The 21,010-nt window shown below is 46.1% G+C and overlaps 1 protein-coding gene and 1 long non-coding RNA gene across 8 annotated transcripts in view; one reads left to right on the top strand and one right to left on the bottom strand.

The window, feature by feature from the left end:
- Rgl1 (ral guanine nucleotide dissociation stimulator like 1) overlaps window positions 1-21,010 on the top strand; it is a 278,552-nt gene that overhangs the window by 219,098 nt on the left and 38,444 nt on the right. For all 5 annotated transcript variants that reach the window (XM_087580169.1, XM_087580166.1, XM_087580168.1 and 2 more), the window contains 2 exon segments: window positions 6,035-6,112; window positions 19,524-19,708. In XM_087580169.1, the coding sequence (XP_087436295.1) occupies window positions 6,035-6,112; window positions 19,524-19,708 (263 nt within the window).
- LOC102551528 (uncharacterized) lies at window positions 11,372-20,395 on the bottom strand. Of its 3 annotated transcripts, none has more exons than XR_015636013.1 (4): window positions 20,004-20,394; window positions 13,330-13,464; window positions 12,084-12,238; window positions 11,372-11,671 (listed from the first exon to the last, which is right to left on the bottom strand). It is a non-coding gene; the product is annotated as an uncharacterized LOC102551528 (long non-coding RNA). The 3 variants fall into 3 exon arrangements; XR_015636015.1 differs by having other exon boundaries at window positions 11,372-11,619; window positions 20,004-20,375; XR_015636014.1 differs by lacking the exon at window positions 13,330-13,464 and having other exon boundaries at window positions 20,004-20,395.

The raw sequence follows: 21,010 nt of genomic DNA, 5'->3' as shown, positions 1-21,010 counted from the left end.
AATGAAAGCTGTGCTAAGAGGAAAACTCATAGCGCTGAGTGCCTGCAGAAAGAAACAGGAAAGAGCATATGTCAGCAGCTTGACAGCACACCTAAAAGCTCTAGAACAAAAAGAAGCAAATACACCCAGGAGGAGTAGAAGGCAGGAAATAATCAAACTCAGAGCTGAAATCAACCAAGTAGAAACAAAAAGGACCATAGAAAGAATCAACAGGACCAAAAGTTGGTTCTTTGAGAAAATCAACAAGATAGATAAACCCTTAGCCAGACTAACGAGAGGACACAGAGAGTGCGTCCAAATTAACAAAATCAGAAATGAAAAGGGAGACATAACTACAGATTCAGAGGAAATTCAAAAAATCATCAGATCTTACTATAAAAACCTATATTCAACAAAATTTGAAAATCTTCAGGAAATGGACAATTTCCTAGACAGATATCAGGTATCAAAGTTAAATCAGGAACAGATAAACCAGTTAAACAACCCCATAACTCCTAAGGAAATAGAAGCAGTCATTAAAGGTCTCCCAACCAAAAAGAGCCCAGGTCCAGATGGGTTTAGTGCAGAATTCTATCAAACCTTCATAGAAGACCTCATACCAATATTATCCAAACTATTCCACAAAATTGAAACAGATGGAGCCCTACCGAATTCCTTCTACGAATCTACAATTACTCTTATACCTAAACCACACAAAGACACAACAAAGAAAGAGAACTTCAGACCAATTTCCCTTATGAATATCGACGCAAAAATACTCAATAAAATTCTGGCAAACCGAATTCAAGAGCACATCAAAACAATCATCCACCATGATCAAGTAGGCTTCATCCCAGGCATGCAGGGATGGTTTAATATACGGAAAACCATCAACGTGATCCATTATATAAACAAACTGAAAGAACAGAACCACATGATCATTTCATTAGATGCTGAGAAAGCATTTGACAAAATTCAACACCCCTTCATGATAAAAGTCCTGGAAAGAATAGGAATTCAAGGCCCATACCTAAACATAGTAAAAGCCATATACAGCAAACCAGTTGCTAACATTAAACTAAATGGAGAGAAACTTGAAGCAATCCCACTAAAATCAGGGACTAGACAAGGCTGCCCACTCTCTCCCTACTTATTCAATATAGTTCTTGAAGTTCTAGCCAGAGCAATCAGACAACAAAAGGAGATCAAAGGGATACAGATCGGAAAAGAAGAGGTCAAAATATCACTATTTGCAGATGATATGATAGTATATTTAAGTGATCCCAAAAGTTCCACCAGAGAACTACTAAAGCTGATAAACAACTTCAGCAAAGTGGCTGGGTATAAAATTAACTCAAATAAATCAGTTGCCTTCCTCTATACAAAAGAGAAACAAGCCGAGAAAGAAATTAGGGAAACGACACCCTTCATAATAGACCCAAATAATATAAAGTACCTCGGTGTGACTTTAACCAAGCAAGTAAAAGATCTGTACAATAAGAACTTCAAGACACTGAAGAAAGAAATTGAAGAAGACCTCAGAAGATGGAAAGATCTCCCATGCTCATGGATTGGCAGGATTAATATAGTAAAAATGGCCATTTTACCAAAAGCAATCTACAGATTCAATGCAATCCCCATCAAAATACCAATCCAATTCTTCAAAGAGTTAGACAGAACAATTTGCAAATTCATCTGGAATAACAAAAAACCCAGGATAGCTAAAGCTATCCTCAACAATAAAAGGACTTCAGGGGGAATCACTATCCCTGAACTCAAGCAGTATTACAGAGCAATAGTGATAAAAACTGCATGGTATTGGTACAGAGACAGACAGATAGACCAATGGAATAGAATTGAAGACCCAGAAATGAACCCACACACCTATGGTCACTTGATTTTTGACAAAGGAGCCAAAACCATCCAATGGAAAAAAGATAGCATTTTCAGCAAATGGTGCTGGTTCAACTGGAGGGCAACATGTAGAAGAATGCAGATCGATCCATGCTTATCACCCTGTACAAAGCTTAAGTCGAAGTGGATCAAGGACCTCCACATCAAACCAGACACACTCAAACTAATAGAAGAAAAACTAGGGAAGCATCTGGAACACATGGGCACTGGAAAAAATTTCCTGAACAAAACACCAATGGCTTATGCTCTAAGATCAAGAATTGACAAATGGGATCTCATAAAACTGCAAAGCTTCTGTAAGGCAAAGGACACTGTGGTTAGGACAAAACGGCAACCAACAGATTGGGAAAAGATCTTTACCAACCCTACAACAGATAGAGGCCTTATATCCAAAATATACAAAGAACTCAAGAAGTTAGACTGCAGGGAAACAAATAACCCTATTAAAAAATGGGGTTCAGAGCTAAACAAAGAATTCACAGCTGAGGAATGCCGAATGGCTGAGAAACACCTAAAGAAATGTTCAACATCTTTAGTCATAAGGGAAATGCAAATCAAAACAACCCTGAGATTTCACCTCACACCAGTGCGATTGGCTAAGATCAAAAACTCAGGTGACAGCAGATGCTGGCGAGGTTGTGGAGAAAGAGGAACACTCCTCCATTGTTGGTGGGATTGCAGACTGGTAAAACCATTCTGGAAATCAGTCTGGAGGTTCCTCAGAAAATTGGACATTGAACTGCCTGAGGATCCAGCTATACCTCTCTTGGGCATATACCCAAAAGATGCCTCAACATATAAAAGAGACACGTGCTCCACTATGTTCATCGCAGCCTTATTTATAATAGCCAGAAAATGGAAAGAACCCAGATGCCCTTCAACAGAGGAATGGATACAGAAAATGTGGTACATCTACACAATGGAATACTACTCAGCTATCAAAAACAACGAGTTTATGAAATTCGTAGGCAAATGGTTGGAACTGGAAAATATCATCCTGAGTGAACTAACCCAATCACAGAAAGACATACATGGTATGCACTCATTGATAAGTGGCTATTAGCCCAAATGCTTGAATTACCCTAGATCCCTAGAACAAACGAAACTCAAGACGGATGATCAAAATGTGAATGCTTCACTCCTTCTTTAAATGAGGAAAAAGAATACCCTTGGCAGGGAAGGGAGAGGCAAAGATTAAAACAGAGACTGAAGGAACACCCATTCAGAGCCTGTCCCACATTTGGCCCATACATATACAGCCACCCAATTAGACAAGATGGATGAAGCAAAGAAGTGCAGACCGACAGGAGCCGGATGTAGATCGCTCCTGAGAGACACAGCCAGAATACAGCAAATACAGAGGCGAATGCCAGCAGCAAACCACTGAACTGAGAATGGGACCCCCGTTGAAGGAATCAGAGAAAGAACTGGAAGAGCTTGAAGGGGCTCGAGACCCCAAAAGTACAACAATGCCAAGCAACCAGAGCTTCCAGGGACTAAGCCACTACCTAAAGACTATACATGGACTGACCCTGGACTCTGACCCCATAGGTAGCAATGAATATCCTAGTAAGAGCACCAGTGGAAGGGGAAGCCCTGGGTCCTGCTAAGACTGAACCCCCAGTGAACTAGACTGTGGGGGGGAGGGCGGCAATGGGGGGAGGGTTGGGAGGGGAACACCCATAAGGAAGGGGAGGGGGGAGGGGGATGTTTGCCCGGAAACCGGGAAAGGGAATAACACTCGAAATGTATATAAGAAATACTCAAGTTAATAAAAAAAAAAAAAAAAAAAAAAAAAAAAAAAAAAAAAAAAAAAAAAAGAAGTGATTGGACTCAGGTGTGTAGTAAGTGCAGGGCTGGCGGTTCTCGGTTCTCCGCGTGGGTCGGATGGAGCGAGATTTGAGCAACTGGACTTTGTGCCCTTCCAACCCTTACCTGATAATTGACAGCTCCTGGAGGCCTCTGAGTTAGTTTCAAACCATCAGCGTGGTCCCAGTTGTGAACTGTGGACAGACACACTCTGGCAGTGGAGAGAAGAAGTAGTTGTCTGGTCTTAGCCACTGTTAATGGAGACAGGCTAATTAATGCACAGGAATGCTCAGTCTTTCTCGGCACTGTGCGTGACACTGTGTTCTCAGGGAGGAACTGAGAGAGCTGTTGGTGCCTCCCAACCTCCACTTCAGCTCCAAAAAGAACCAAAAAGGAGCAGGAGAAATTAGAGAACCCCCCCCCCCCCCAAAAAAAAAGGAAGATCTGGCAGCTGCCAGTGAAAACATCTGAAAGGAAAGCTATCCGTGAAGTGTGTATGTTTTCCTGGAAGGTGTGCTGGCTCATCTCTGTCTATTTATATCTCTCACAGTTCCTAACTGTAAGGTAAGGATGGTTCCTGAGAGAACACCAACAGGCAAATTAGCATGACAAAACAAAGATCCAGAGCCCTGTTTAGTAACTGAGGGCTATGGGGAGAGCTAGGGAAGCTTGGTGACATTGCAAATGGCTCCCCTTTCCTGCACCCTCCCCAGACTCTCCTACTTCAGCAAACCACAAAATCCGCTGTGAGGTAACATGCGGACACAGTTCACTATGACACAGTTCACTATGATGGTGGCCAAAGGAAAGAGGCAAAAAAGTCCCACTGTGTTTATTTACTGGGAGCTTCTTTTCCCACCCCTGCCTGGCTCATGTGGGGTTGAGGAAATCTTAATCTGACTGAGCTCCTGTCTCAGGAAGAGCAGAGGGCAGCCCTGAAGCTGTCACCTAGCAGGTGCTGCACTGGGTGAAGAGGACAGAAGGGTCAAGGCCATGGAAAATCCCATTGTGAGGCCAAGACACCAATAAAGCTGATAGTTGGAGAAAGGAGCAGGGTGTGTGCCTGCCTGCCTGCCTGCCTGCCTGCCTGTCTGTCTGTCTGTCTGTCTGTGTGTCTAAAGACGCAACCTAGAACTTGTCAGGATGGGGCGATTGGGATGCCAGATGGACTGACAGTCACTTAAAGCAGGCTTTTATTTTGTAAAGAATTTGTAAATCCTAAGAACAAGAACCCATAGGACCTTTTAACCCCTGTACAAACAAAGTATGCTCTTTAAAAATGTACACCCTCCAGTACAGGTTCTAGTATCAAAACCTCAGGGCAACAGCAGTCTTTCAAACTCCAGGGATCTGAATTCTTTCTTCTTGGGAGGAGAAACTACAGAAACAGCCTAGGCCTTTTTGAGTTAATGGATGTTCCTTAAGGACTGAGTATCAGTTACTGATGTATTCCATAGTGCCTACAGAGCTGGGGATTGAAGCCTTGGGCGTGCTGGGCAAAGCACTCTACCACTGAGCCACCGCTCCAGCCCCTAGATACACAGTCTATGCAAAACGAAGCTCGGCACATTCGCACAAAGTGCAAATTTCTTTCCACTAGAGTTCAAATAAAAGCTTATCATATACTTGGGGACTGGTCAGCCTATTTAGTAAAAATTGGAGTCTGTGACAAGCAAAATTTTAAATCCTAAGCACTGACTACTTTCCCCAAAAGAGGACCTTGTTCTCCTCTTCTTGGCCCATATGGACCAGCCTGGCTTAGGGGAGGGGAGGTCACAACTGCAGCCGTTCCCTGCAGCAAAGACTGTATTTGTATTCTCAGCCCTTGCCCTCATCCCAGCCTTCAAGAGTCCAAGGTTGTTCCCAGGGCCCCCCCAGCACTGACCTACTCGGAAGAAGACCACACTCCCAGGTGTCTCATGGGTGCACCACTTTTGTGCCCATGCAGGGCCAGCATTTCACCGTGTGCCCACACAGCCGTGTGTCCCTGCATAGACCACAAGAGTAGAAGATAGGCTTGCATGAGAGTTCAGAGGAATCTGCCTTCTTTACAGTGTGTGAGGTATGATCTCTCACTGAGATGAAACCCCAATTTATAGAAGAAACTCTTGGAACTATGGGTTACAGTGAGAGCATTCTAAAGAAACACGACAGTTAAATGCTGCTGCTATTTGGAGTAGACTTACCTCAGTTTTCTCTTAATGCTGCTTTATTTTGGTGTCATTTCATGTGTATTTATTTCCTTGATTGTTCCTGATGTGTTATTTTAATCCTGAAGTTGTATAGAGCAGCCCTAATGACTATTTTTGTTTGCCTGTTTTCATCTTTAAAGGTATGGAAACTTGACAGGCCCACACTGGGAAGACGATGGAAGCCAAAGTTCACCTGAGTCTAAGGCCGTGATCCGGAAGTGAGTGTGTCGTCCTTCTCATTACTAACTCTCAGGACAGTGTCTTGGCCAAGCTCAAGCTTGGTGCATGAGCAGGGTGCTGCGAGCCTTCAGTCTCAGCACTTGCAAAACCAAGGCAGCAGAAGCGTGACTCTGAGGACAGCCTGTCTCTCACACAGTAGTTTAGCAGACTGTCTCACTCCTTTGGAATGGGTGCCACCAGGATTTTCCCCATAGTACCTTTGCTAGGGCTTGAGAGAGGGCTTAGCAGTTAGGAGCACTTGCTACTTTTGCAGAGCACTGAGGTTCAGTCTGTAGCACGCACACGGTGGCTCACAGCCATCCGTAACTCGAGTTCCAGGGGATCTGATTCCTCTTCTGACTTCCGAGAGCACCAGGTATACAGGTGGTGCACAGACAAAACATCCATACAAATAAAATAAAATAATGTATCTAAACAGTTTAATTATCCATAGCCCATTCTTTTAAGAGAATTATCTAGCAGTATTCACTCAGTTCCCCACAATAATGCGCTGTGCGTCCCGGCTCACCAGGCGCTATAAACAAGCAGACTTCCGAGTTGCATGGATGCCCCTGGTTCCATGGTTACACGCCAGCCTGGTAACCATCCTGGGGATGGAGTCCAGGGTGCAGTAGGGGCCTGGCTCGCACCTTTACAAGGATCCAGGCAAGGGGTGATGGGAGTCTGGACTCAAGAAGGGCTAGGGGTGCTCTGCTCATGAAGATACTGAAACAGCTTGTCTGGAAGACCAAGAGTAGGGTTAGGACACCTCCAAGGACTGTAATAGAACCCCAGCTTTCTGAGGCAGGACTGGGAATGGGGAATCAAGTTTGGGGTGTGTGTGTGTGTGTGTGTGTGTGTGTGTGTGTGTGTGTGAGCAAGTGAGACTTAAATGTTAATTTTGAGGTAGTCAGTGAGCCTGGTCTCCATGAGCTGTCTGGATGGTGGTGTTCCCTTGGATGGCCTGGGTGGTATTTGAAGCCACACTACTGCCTCTGCTCTCCTGGGAACTAAAGGGGGACACAGAGAGGAGTTAAGGTCCAAAGACTGGGCCTAATTCTCTTCCTTGTTTTGAGTTCATGAAGTAGAAGGTCTGGTGAGGGAGACTGGAACAGTTGTGGAGTGAGCACAGTAGAGGGGAGATGGAAAGGGTCATCGTATCCCAGATGTGTGAAGCTAAGTTCCAGATGGCTGCCCACCGTGTCCAGTGCTGCCATATACCAAGTGGAGAGGCCCCGAGAGGTGACGTCCTGCCCAGCAGTCTGAGGATCTAGTGATGAGGGCAAGTGGCTTTAGCAGATGGAGGTGTGGTGAAAAACAGAGCCGGAGGATTCAGATCTCAGCACACGCTCTGGGGATTAGGCAGGCTTTTTGGTTTGTGTACCCAGATATGGTCTGTTTTGATGGGCAATTGTTTACATTGAAGAGAAGGCTCTAGAAGATACTGAAGAGATAGCCCCAAGTGTGGAGATAGAGGCCATGATGGGACTGCATGCTGGAACAGATTGGATGGCTATCTGGTATCCAAAAATAATCTCTAGTGTCAAATACTCATCTGGGGCCAAGAATCGGAGAGTGGGAACATACTTGGACTTTTCCCTTTAGATTTTAACTCTCTGAAAGATTCCCTGATGATTCCTAGGCCTTAGATATGTGGATGGAAGAGGAAATCTACACCTGACATAATTTCGTTGTTTATATATATGTATATATACAAATATATATATATATATACACACACACATACATACACACACATATAATTTTACTGCAGACTAGTAGGACACACTACTGTACATACTTAAAAGTCAAGGGCAAAGTATGGTACTAGAAAACCATTACCTCATCAGTCCAGAGATGCGCTCTGGGAGGCGTGACATTTGAAAGAGAGTTAAGCCTTGGACAGTGGAACTGGACAGGCAGAAGGACCAGCAGGGCCAGGTCAGGGGAATTCAGTCCATGTGGACTTGAAAAGCAGCAGAGTTTATGGAGCTGCTTCATGGCGTTGTATGTGGGTAAGGAGGGGCTGAAGCCAGTCTGAGGTCATACTGCGAAGGACTTTAACCGTTCATGAAAGGTTTGGATTTCCCCTAGTGAGCTGTGGGCGAGCAGATATCGAGGTTTGTGTAGCTGGATAGGCCATCATGGTGGGAGCACCTACAGCTCAGCTCCCATGAAGCTCTTTAGAAACGGAGACAGTCTGCTTTTAGGCCACTCAGTGATTCTCAGTCTGTAGGTCATAACCCCTTTGGGGTCACATATCAGATATCCTAGATATCAGATATTTATATTACAATTCATAACGGTAGCAAAATTATAGTTATAAAGCAACAAAATAATTTTATGTGGGCGTCACCACAGCACAAGGTCAGAGCATCAGGAAGGTTGAGAGCCACCATCTACCTTGACGGAATGGACTTAAAAGGCCGCAGCTTCAGATCCCTGAGTGAGTCCTGAGCACTTTAGGGTTTGGAAATCACAAGGTTAGGGGGTTCAAAATTGCTTTTGTTCATCCATGAAAAGTCACTAAAATAGGGTTTTTGTACTGGTGGGTGTTTGTGAGCAGAAGAGAGAACACCAGACTCCAGTGACTGGCGTGCCCGAGGGCTGAGCTGTGAGTGGACTCAGTGCGAGCGAAGCACTCTGTCGTCCACTTACCGGGGGCAGTCAATCTGGAGTTTTACCATTTGATTAGCCACAGGAGAACCAAGAAGAGTACAGTCTGAAACAAACCCAGAGTCTTTCTGCTTCCTAGAGGGTGTTCTAAGATTAAATAGGTGTGGGGGAAGTAGCAGTTAGGAAAATTGATTGTACGCTGGATGTGAAAAGCCATGTTCATTATTTAAGTCCTACTGAAATTCATTGTACACTTGGAACACTGGTGTGGGTGAGACTCCAGGCTAAGCTGTTCTAAAGGGCTTTAGAGTTTTAAGCCCATGAGACCTTAACAAAGAGCGCTCACAGTACTCCCCTGAGGGGTCCATCCTCTGGGGACAATAGTCCTTTCCCAAAGCCTCACAGTGACTTGGTGGAAAGTTCTTGACCCCTTTGCTCAGACTGAGTTGCCTTTTTAAAAGACTTGTGCCCGGTGAACGCATAGCACTTCATTTTATAATGGGTCACTCTGTCCCCCAGACTCTGGAATGTTAAAACCTTCTCTCTGGTGACCTCTTTCTTTCTTCCACTCCCCTTTCTTCCAGTTGGTTCTCCTTTTATTAATTTGTATCCCATGTCCCCATTATCATCTTACACTGTCTTTTCTGGTGACTATCCTGACAGTGTCCATCTCTACACGACCACTGCCCTGGTCTCCTGAGAAGAAACCAGGGAAGCACCTCCCCATCTGTATGTAGCACTGCAGATACTCAGGCGCCCCCACTCTGGGCCTGACCCAGAGCAATGAGTATTGGCTTCCACTTGGCTGCGGCTGCGTGGAAGCATGGTTTTGTGGCACTGTTCTCACAGGGTGACTTTGGTCTCCCAGAGGACAGTGACTAGCATTTGGAGACTCTGGTTGTGTCTAAGTTGGGTGTGTGCACCTGGCATCTAGTAGGTAGAGGTCAAGGATGACAGTAGACAAGACTTGTCCCTTCCATTCGGTGATATGACATTAAATAGCACCCGTGCCTTGGTAGGAGACCCGGCTACACAGTACCTGTGCACCTCTAAGCACGAGCCTTTGGAACGGTACCCACTTGTGTTCCTTTTCATAATCAGCTGAGTCAAATACTACAGTAGTCCAGGCAGCCACGTGGAAGGTGAGACACTGAGCTCTTGTGCTATTGCTCTGCCCCTTACCAGCCAAAATGGCCTCTGTGTGGTCACTTTACATCTCTTGGTTTCAGGGTTTTCATCTGAAAATTGAGCTCTTGGAGCGTACAACCTCCAAGTCCTTTTCAATTCAGTTATAGCTAACATAAACGTGTTTAGTTTACCAAAACCAAAAACCAGAAATGTGGGCCACTATACCACGCTCTTGAGAAATTCCCCGACTGTTTTCCTCTGAGAAGGCACATGTAACAGACTGAATAAAACGGTCAGAAAAAGGAGTCAGGCTCTGATTTGCTTACTGTTCAGTCATGACATCACAGCCCTTTCCGAGGTCGTAAGTAAAGAGCCAAGCTGAACCACTGGGCAGCAGCGGGGTAACACCGGGTAACACCAGTAACACCAGGAAGTGGGGGAGGCTACTGTTTTCCTTTGCTGGCGTCTGTTCCCTTGTGATTTCAGCTGGGGCGCACACGGCAGGATTCTAGTGACCCCCCACCCCCCCTCAGGGCCTTCAGTTTTGTGGACCTGCTTGCTGGGAGCTGGGAGCAGGGTCTGGGAGTCGCTGTTGGATTCACCCATGAACTCCAAAGTGCCGCAGATGGCTTCAGTTTTCAGTTTTTGTTGTAAATTATAGCAGGATCCATATACTTTATATAAGCTTCCATGTACCAAATTGCCAGTCATTTCTGATGTTTTAAAAATGGGTGAATCAAGCTAACAAAGGAATATAAAGATGGGAAATAATGGAAACACAGATGACACGTGGTTTCCGGGGTCTCGAACCCAAACTGCCTGCACCGTTCTTTGTGTTTAAAAAAAAAAGTTATCAGATAGCTCAGGGTGGCTTCAGCCTTTGGAGTGTCCCATTCTGGTTCTCGACAGTATCCAGAAAGTATCAGCTGGCTCAACGAGGGAATCTCAAGTTGCCAAGAATTCTGTATCCTCGGCTTCCAGTTTTTGAGACCTTTGCCACACAGTGACTTCCAGTGTTAGGACTGGAGGACTAGAGCTATGTAGAGAACAAGCTGGGGCATGCCCCACTCCCCGTCCCTGCCCTCCCCTCCCTCCCTGCCCCCTCCCCCTCCCTGTCCTTCCTTCCTCACCCCAACCCCCACTCCTAGAAATGACCATTATTTGGGAATCGGGAAACCCACTTGCGGTTATGGAAGAAAAACAGCCCAGCTCCCATTCATTTCACCTGTGCCCTTTCCACCCGCCCTTCCACCAACATTTTACATGGTGAAACGATGTTTTTTCCAGTAGCAGAACTTGAACCAGAAAGGAAGAAGAAACTTTTCCTAGGATGAATGTATTGTCGCCATTGAACTCAGAAGTGAACAAATACAGGGAAGGGATGGTAACTCCCCAGCTTTCACACATGGGTCCTTTGAAATGTTTGAGAGCTCTGGAGTAGGGGCGGGGTGTGGGGTGGGGGAGGAGATAGGGTGTGATTAACTTAATTTAAAGAGATGAAACCCAGGCAGCGATGCTCTGCTCCTTTCCTTTAATCAGTACTCTGTACTGTGGTCATAGCTTCTGTTTCTTTCCCTTTCCTGAGTCCCATCCCGTCCGTCCCTTCTGGAAGGCCGAGTCTGTCTTCTCAAGCTCTTTACTATCAGGGTGCTTCTTGAAATCTTATTTTTCTTTTCCCAGGCTCAGAAGAGACAATGTCTTTCTTGTAATCTTTCGAAGAGGCTGGGGGTTACTGACACCAGGGCTCAGGCTGGTAGGAGACCTAAGACATAGGGCATCTTTAAAGAAAAGCTGAGTCCTGGAGTTATTCGTGCCTGGGGAAATCACAGCAAAAAGAATTTGAAAACTCTTTCTGGAATGTTTGTAATCAAAAGTCTTTCCAGAAAAATCCTAATGCCCTAAGAAGGCAGTTGAAATTGAATGACTGTAAGGAGAATGAGGAGAGGAAGAGAGGTTGGAGGGGCAGGGAGGTGGGGAACCCATCAAAAATGAGGCGTAAAGCTGGGCATGGTGGCACATGCCTTTAATCCCAGCACTTGGGAGGCAGAGGCAGGCCAATCTCTGAGTTCAAGGCCAGCCTGGTCTACAGAGTGAGTTTCAGGTCAGCCAGGGCTATGCAGAGAAACCCTGTCTCAAAAAACAAAACAAAACCAAAGTTAGATATAACACACCAGGCTCAGGCATGGAGGTGCTCACCTGTAATAGCTCAGGCATGGAGGTGCTCACCTGTAATGTCAGCATGCTTAAGTCTGAGTCCAGCCTTGGGCACACAGTAAGAGTTAGTCTCAACCAAAGACTAATGCATCCAGAACGGTGCAGTTAGGAATGCCTTCTCACTTAGAAGAACTGAAGGTTACAATGTGAGAGAATATGTACTTATCCTGTAAGTAAAAGAGAAGAGATAGAGTGATGTGTCACATTAAAGAGAAAGCCATTGTCTTATAAATGTCTATACAGGGCAGAGAAAGAAAAAGAAAACCATAATTTTAAAAATGGTTTCTTTTTGTGGGATGTGAGTGGAGATCTCCAGAGGGGAACCTGGTGCTGTGACCGAAGAGTCAGTCAGTGTCTTAAACTGGGCTTAAAGCAGTTTTCTTAAAAGAGAGAAAAATCAGAAATGACAGCATTTTATTTTATTTTTAGATCTATTTGTGATTTGTATGAGTTTGGGTATCTTGCCTGCATATGTGTCTGTGCACCATGTGTGATAAATGCCCGAAGAGGCCAGAAGAGGTGTCAGATCCCCTGGGACCGTATTTACAGGAATTCGTGAGCCTCCATGTGGGTTCTGGGAATCGAACCTGGGACCTCTGTAAGAATTCTTAGTCAATGAGCGTCTCTCCAGCCCCATGATGGTATTTTTCTACCTGTTGGAAACACTTAAACAGGCGTCATAACCAGTTATGCTTCTGTGAATTCTTATCTCAGTAGAAGACAGCAGGTTTTTCCCCTTGGGACTCTAGCCGCCACCTTTGCTGCCTGTCTGTGGTGTTCATGCTGCAGGCGCTCTATTAGTTACCATGTATTTTCTTTTGCCAGCACAAATGTGTTGAGACCCTGCCCTCACTTCATAGGCCCATTAGTTGATGTTTAATCAAACTTGTGTGCTTTGGCCAAGATCAGGCAGTTAGCTCGGGGCCAAGTATTTACAGTCAAGTTCAGCTGGACTTCACACATAGGCTTTGGTTCTCAGGCCTGTCATTTAGGGACAAGCCATGGGGTTTGCTAGCAATAATCCACATTCAATACCCCCAAGCCCAGGCAATTTTGGCATTGGTGCCTTTAATCCCCACTGTTTTGTCCAGCTGTTGTTTTGTTATGACACCCCCAGTGGGGTCCCCAAACAGCTCTTGTGAAATGTGTAAGTCTGACTTGGTTCCCTCTGACGGTGATGGTTTGAAGGAACCGGGGAAAGATGAAGGAAGGCCACGTCAGTCCCATCAAAGCAGGGCTTGCTTCCTGTCCTTGGTACCTGGTAGCACCTGACACCTCCGAGGGACTCTCCCTCCAGGGTGAAACTTCAGCAGGTTGTTGGTAGCAGCCCCCTGTTTATTATGCACAGACTCTCTCCTCAGACCAGGGAATTGGGGAAGGAGTTATCGAGGTCCTGAAATTAGAATTTTGATGAGTGGCTGATGCACTTTTCTAAAATAGTTCGAAGTTATTGATTGCTTAGTAAGAACAGTGCACTGCGTGTGCTTTAAAAGTTCTCCCAATGACCTTCTGTATGGTTGGTCCACCCAGAGAGTGGCCTGGGCGGTGGGAGAACAAGTCCAGGGCCATACGGTGGATGAGAGAGTGCTTGGAGTTAACCAAGGCCATGCTCTTACAGCATGGGTCCTTTCATTCTCCCCCATGATAAAAATGAAAATATTTCTCGTAAGTGTGGGAATGAAAGACAGATGTGTGAGTAACCTTGACTCCGGGTAATGGGGTCCAGGCGCAGCTCATCCTGCCCCACCATACACAGCTATTTGTCTCTGTGTACCTTCCTCTGCCTAGTCTTGCCTTGAGGCATTTTTAACTGCCCTCCCCCCACCCTGCCCCATCTGTGTTTCCTTGTGCTTAGATCTTGATTTTGGCTTTGTTTCCATTTATTTCCTCTGCCCTATCACAGCCCCTCCCATCCCCACCCTAGTATTTCAGTCCTTGTTCACCACAACCATCCCTGTGTGGCAATGGAAGGTGCCGGAAGCTGAGCAGATGACCCTGACAAGTCCTGATAGCGATGTGTCCCTTCTCCTGGGAAGAGGGGAGGAGAGAAGAAAAGAAACTTTGTCCCTTTCTCATCAAAGAAACCATCTTGCTGATAGCCTCAATCTGGCACTGTGCCCCAAGGCTTGGGAAAAGCGTTCGGAGACTTGGAGAGCAAGGTGGAGGGCCCAGCTCTGTTGGGGTCAAGGTTGACAGAATGCATTACACCCCACCGGCATGGCTTGGCAGGGCACGGCCATGTTCCCCATGACATGCGCTGTGCTCTCAGTCTGCACTCTCTCCAGGACGTGACTGGGTTTGTAGAGAATGTCCTAGAATAAGGAAACCTTCTGCTGTTCCTCCAAGTTTCTGTGTCTTATCTTCTGGCAGCGATTAAATATCATCTATCATCTCAAGTAGACTCAAGGGCAGAAAAAGTATACCTCTAAGTGGATAGCATTATTCTTTTTGTGTAGTGTAGTATGTTTCTGGGCTTGGTAAGTACGCATCAACGGAGAGATGATATGACCCCCCCCCCCCAAACAAACCGTTCTATTAAACTTACTAATTCCAGAGTGTGTAGTCACCATTGGAATTTTAAGATAATTTGATATACCTACTCATAGTCTCTGAGTTTGTCACATCTGTGTTTTGAGGGCAGCTCCCGCTTTGGTGGCCTGTCAGTCCTCTTGCTGTAAAAGTCTACGGTGACTATGAAGTATAGACAGTTTTCCCATGCTCACCCCTCTACCAAGGCACCCTGCTAACCACGTGTTACCAAGTACAACCTGTGCTGGCCAGACAGTCAGTAAGTGTAGTATGTGTCACCTGGGCATAGCATTTGTCACCTGGCATTGTGTGTGTCACCCGGGCATAGCACGTGTCACTGTGATGTGCTCATCCCCTCTTTCTGTACTTTCATTAAACAGTCCTCAAGCCTACTCAGCGTTTGACTATCTTACCTCAAAACCCTTGCTTACAGTGCTACTCCAGTTTCCATGCTACCAATTCCAAATCCTTCTTTCCTTAAGATCTCAGCTCCTAGGGAGACCCTTCTGAAGCCTTGACCAGGTTCCCTGTAAAGGTCAGTACTTCTGTGGGTCCCTGGACCCTCTGTTGTGACATTTTTTCACATAATTAGTGAGTGGATATAGAAAACAAAAAGTACTCAGTATGTTAGTTTAGTTAGTCACAGAGATTCTACCTGAGGTCTCTCCTGGAAGGAAGAGCCTTAGACTTGACCTTAGCAGGCTCCATATGTGGACCCATGACCATGTGTGTTTCTTTCCCACAGACAGGCTTTGCAACAGGTGGGCGATGATTCTTGCCAAGAACGCCTGAGGTAGAAAACCATATGCAGGTTTCCCCCTGCCATCGGCCTGGCTTCGGGAGCTAGCCACCCATCTGGCATGTCCGTTAGACTCACAGCCCCATTTAGGACAGAGGAGTTCTGCTCTGTGACCCATCAACGAGTTGTTTGGAATAGAAGGCTGTTTCTCCTTACTGCAGACTGCCGTGTAGTCTTAATTTTTCCGTCTGGTTTGGTACTCCTCGGTCTACACAGGTGTCCTGTCTTCTGGTTAATACTCCAGTTTGATATCTCTGACTTGCTTTGCCTTAGTGTGACCTCTGCATGTGTGCATGTTTATATGTGCCCACATGTGCAGTGTTTGTTTAGAGCTATGACCTTCTTCCAGCAGGTGTGGGGTCACAAATGTTGAGGCACAGTTTGTCTCTGTGATTGGTGGCAAATTCTTTGATCTGATCCCCAAGCCATTTATCCTTCACAGTCCCTTCCTTTTGTTGCCTTTGGTAGCCCATTGTAGGCACATTACCAATTCTGCCTCTCTTGATGTATCTCAGAATCTCCCATTGATGTTATGTCACTTGAAATTACCACCGATCGGTGCTGGATAGATGCAGGGTCAGTGGGACTGTGTGAACAAACTCTCCAGGGTAACAAGTGGGCCTGGCGGTGAGGCATTGGGTTTTCCCTTCTCCCAGCTCCTTCCTGTTCTGCACATGGGGCAAGTGACTTCCCCAGTGGAAGAAGTCATTTTTCCTGTGCATTTGTAACTGCAGCCGGTATCTCCCTTCCTGGTGAGGTTCCTTAATCCTCCCATTTAGTCCTGTTGAGGAGCGGAGCCAAGGCCAGGAAGATGGAAAGCTGCTGTCCCCTCTGCTCTGTCATATGTGCGATGTTCCTTGCCTTCTTAGAATCTTCACAGCCCGGCATTTGTATCTGCTGCTTGTTCATTGAGAATGGAAAGTTTCTTCCCAGGCCTGGCAAACATAAGGCTACTGTGAACTTCGGGCAAGGGTCCAGGCCTTTCCAGAAACCCTCCTCCGTTCCTGGCAAGCTGAGGAACACTGCTGGACAGAGGGCAAGGGTCTGCTCCTTTGCTTAGACTGTCTCTATTTTTCCCTTCTCTGATTTCTTCCTTCTCCCCATTTATTCCGTGTGTGTGTGTGTGTGTGTGTGTGTGTGTGTGTGTGTGTGTGTGTGCTTGTGCACACGTGCACATGCATGTGCATGTGAAAATGCTTGTCCTGTCTAAGGTTGCAATGAATTCATAAAACCTTCTTACTCTAAGCCATGACAAGACCACTGTTCAAGCAGATTAGGTGAGGAAGTCACGCACCAGAGTGAGTTAAAAGTGTTAGATTAAGGACAGAGTGGGCTGCGCTCTAGCCTTTCTGGGTTCCTGCTGAAGCTGATTTTTCTTGCACACAGACTGTATGGAATGTTTTGGGGAACTACTCATCATACATGCACACAGATATAGACCAAGGCACCCATTTTATAATTGTTTACAACCACAAGAACCTGGACGTTGTTTCAATATCTGCCTGCCAATGAAAGAATCCTTAGATTCTTAGGTGTGTGCCCATGCAGTAGGACAGTGTTCAGGAGAAACTGTAGATAACTCTAGAGGCAATGACTGGAGAGGTGGCTTAGCATACTGATAAGTGGGAAGAATGTGGATTTATATTTGCATGTGAAGTACACTGGATATGGGCAGCCACAGAATGCCTAGAAGTATATTCTGGAGTGTGGTAACAAATCCTGGGAATGGTTTGGATGAAGGGGGAGTAGATATATTGCTTTTTAGTTTATATAGATTTGTGAGGATTACTATATTTGATAAGTGATCATCTTTTTATTTTAAAGTGAGCAACAACTATCAGTTAGGCAGTGGTTGATTCAGTAATATCACTCAATTGCCTGTAAGTTAAGATTTCTTCTTTCTTAATTCTCTTCTTTCCCTTTTCCTTCCCTTCTCCCTTGCCCCCCTCCCCTTTGAATTGTTGGGACAAGGTTTTACTTTGTAACCCGGGCTGACCTGAGTGAAACTCACCCTGTAACCCAGACTGTCTAGAACCCAGGCAGCCTTCCTGCCTCAGTCTCCAGAGAAATGGGATTGCAGGCTTGAGCCCACAGGCATGGCTTACATATTTGGATATCTTTGTGGACATCCATTTAGATTATGAAATACTGAGACACTTTTGTTTTTACCTCAGTTAGATCATAGCTCCTTTTGACTTCTGTAGTGTGGTGTGAGATTGCAACTTTCCCCACTCCTCTGTCCTTCTCTCCCCTCCCTCCCTCCCCTCCCCTCTTCTCCTCCTTATGGTAGCTTAAATTTGTTCCATGTAGATAATTAAGTCATGTAGATGCCATGTAGTCCACAGAAGTGAAACAGTGATGTACACATAGAGAAACAGTCACTGTGCAAACATTCCTGCTGTTCGTATGTGAATTCTAAAAGCTGAGTTAACTCCTAAGTGAACTTTCGTGGTAGCCATTCGTCGACTGCAGTTCAGCTCTGCTGTGAAAGTACATCATGGAAGTTAAGACACTGTAGCAGGAGGCTAACTTCCACTCTAGCTTTTAATTATATGAGCAATTTGTTTAAGTATAGTGGATAATTATAATTTTCCTTTTTTTGATTTTGATTCTGATTCTGTGGACCAAACTCAAGGATACTTGTGCAAGGTAGACAAATGCTGTGCACTGCCATATTCCAACCCTTTAAAACCATTCTGTGGTTCTGGGGAGAGAGCGCAGGCTGCGAGATGCTTGCCGCACACACAAGCTTTATGACCCAGGTTGGCTCCCCAGCACTTGTGTATAAACAACCATGTTGGGCATGGTGACATGAGTTTACCATACCACTACCGGGAAGCCGAGATGAGAGTGTTTCTAGAGCCTGCTGACCAGCCAGCCTAGTCTAATGAGCAGCCCAGGTCCCAGTGAGAACCATCTCAACAAACAAGGTGGACGGCTCCTAAGGAGCGGCCTAGGAGGATAGGAGTTAACCTTTGACCTGTGCGCGCTCGCTCTCTCTCTCTCTCTCTCTCTCTCTCTCTCTCTCTCTCTCTCTCTCTCTCTCGTGGGTGAAAGAGTTTTGTCACTATAGCTAAGACAAAGTGTGGTTTCTTTGCCTTGGGGTACACAAGGATTTATTGATTCCCCCTGGTCTCTTCTCCAGCCAGTGTGAGTGAACACCCCTTGTGGTGAAGCTGTGTTATTAGGGAGGCAGAGTATCTGTGTTTAGAACGGGGACCCAGCCTGGCATGGATCTAACTCTGAGGTGTCTTTGAAGTCTTCTGACTATGAAGCATGGAATATATGACACTGCAAACAGTTTACCCCTTTGTCATTTTCCTGACTCTGCTCTAGAGGGAGGAGCTGCTCCTAACTTAAAGGCAACACTCAGAACGTGCCTGTGGCATGCCAAGCACCCAGAATGAACCTGGCTGTCTTTGTGCTTTGGCACTTGGGTGACCTTGTGACTTCATCAGAAGTCGTCCTGGTGCTGGAGTGTTGCTTACCCAGTTGTTCTTCTGTTTATCTTTCAGAGACCTAACTTCTCCACCCTGTGGCTGCTGAGACACTGGGGTCTCATTGTAATTTGAGAAACAAAGGGATAACTTTATGAGGAAATCTTTGGTCCTTGTGCTGAAGCCCCAGTGATGTCTATAAGATTAAACTGAGGCACCCCCCAAACCCAGACACTTCGTACTGCAGAAGGATTTCTGGCCTAACAGTAGCCAGTTCTGTCCCAGTTATCTGTGTAGCTAGCTTTAGGTTCCTCTTCTGTTTTATCGCATTTGTTCAACTGTTTGTGTGTGAGGCTAAGGGCTGTCTCCAGCTACAACACCGGCTGTCAGAAGACAACCTGTTAACATTGTTTTTCTCCCCACCTTGTGGGACCCAAGCATCATCAAACTCAGGTCGTCAGCCTTGGTAGACAGTGCCTTACTCACTGCCATCTTGATAGCCTGGCTGCTGGTCTTTAACTTGAGCAAATCCACAGTTCGTGGCTCGAGTTGATTGTTTGGAGCTCAGGAAACGCTCTTCTCATCTTTCACCTGCCGTGGATGCGTTTTTCTAACAACAAAACCTTATCAATCCACCCAAGCTACCTTCAGGCACCGGGCTCAGTGGGTCTCCCTCTGTCCTTCCAGCGCCATTGCTTCCATCCTGAGGGCGTGGCTTGACCAGTGTGCGGAAGACTTCCGGGAGCCCCCTCACTTCCCCTGCCTGCAGAAGCTGCTGGAGTATCTCAAACAGATGATGCCTGGCTCCGACCCAGAGAGGAGAGCACAAAACCTTCTTGAACAGTTTCAAAAGCAGGATGTGGATTCTGACAGTGAGTACCCGTTTGGTCCCAGAGAACCCTCCATTGGGACTCTGCAGTGTGCAGGCTCCCCGTGTATTGACTCAGTAAGAAACCCTGTACCTTCAGATAATTGGGATTGGTGTGAAATTATTGGACTGTTAACTTCAGAACCTTAAAGGTTTAGAGTGAAAAGAAGGATTTTCAAGACTGGATTTATGATTTTAAAGATTAAATTGTAAACCGGCTCAGAGAAGCTAAGTAATTGCCTGTGGTTCCTGCTGTTACCAAGAACAGAATTTCCCCGATTTTTTTTTTTTAAACTTACCCTGGTCAACATGGACTGGCTTCTTCTTCTCTGCCTACCGTGTTCTATCAGACGTAAGTGTGTGACAACCAACCAGCCCTGTGTGGCTGGCAAGGGTTCAAGTCCATTTCCCTCTTACAAAAGCTCGGAGGGGATGTTTCTCCTTTGCCCTAAAAAGCAGTACTGTCATGTCCCCTGGCAGCCTCCATTACTGTCATCTACCGTCCCTAATGGTCGAATCAGAGGAAGTTTCTGAGGCTGTTTTTTCCTACTGGAGCCTGACCTCTAGTTTCCACGGACAAATGCAGGGCCACCACTGCTGGCCATAGAGTGTGTTGATTGCCAAGCTCTGAAGAAATCAGTCCTGAGCTTCCATCAGGCTCCAGCATGGTGATCCTTTCACTGAGGTGCTGGGTAACGGTTTCCATGGCAGCTGACCCACATGGAACTTCTGATGGGCACTTCCTTGAAGTAATGCCCGATTTCCTCAGTGAGGGAAAGGAAATGCCTTCTAACACAGATAAGGGATGCTACCCCAGAGCCAAAGCAAATACAGTAACCTATAATTCCACCCAGTACCTGTTGACTGGTTTGTATGTACTGGGGACCAGAGAAGGGGAGTGCAATTACACTGCTTGGCTTAGATTGCCAAAGGCTTTGTATCTCAGATGACTTCATCTTCCCGGAATGTGTGAATACCCGGGAAGCTCCAGCTGCCAGACTTCAGCTTCCTTCAAGGCCTCCCTCCCTCTGGCCCGCCCTCCCAGCTTTGTGCTGGAGCAGAAAATGCTGCTGCGGCTGTTGCTGCTGCACTGGAGCCCAGCTCTCCCCACTGGGGCTGCCTCTGGCCCCATGCCTAATTGGGGAACCAATGGGACCAGTCATTGGTTGTCTCCAGCTTAGGGACTGGAGGGCAGAGTTCTTTTGGCAGGCAGAGGCAGGGACCAGGGAGGTGGCCTGACTTCACAAAACCTTTTAGGCAATACCCAAGAATGAATCTTTTCCTAAGTATGGGCAATTGTTACCAA

The sequence above is a fragment of the Rattus norvegicus genome, chromosome 13 (assembly GCF_021556685.1).
Source record: "Rattus norvegicus strain SHRSP/BbbUtx chromosome 13, alternate assembly SHRSP_T2T, whole genome shotgun sequence".
NCBI lineage: Eukaryota > Metazoa > Chordata > Mammalia > Rodentia > Muridae > Rattus > Rattus norvegicus.
This window is presented reverse-complemented; position numbering and strand designations above follow the sequence as displayed.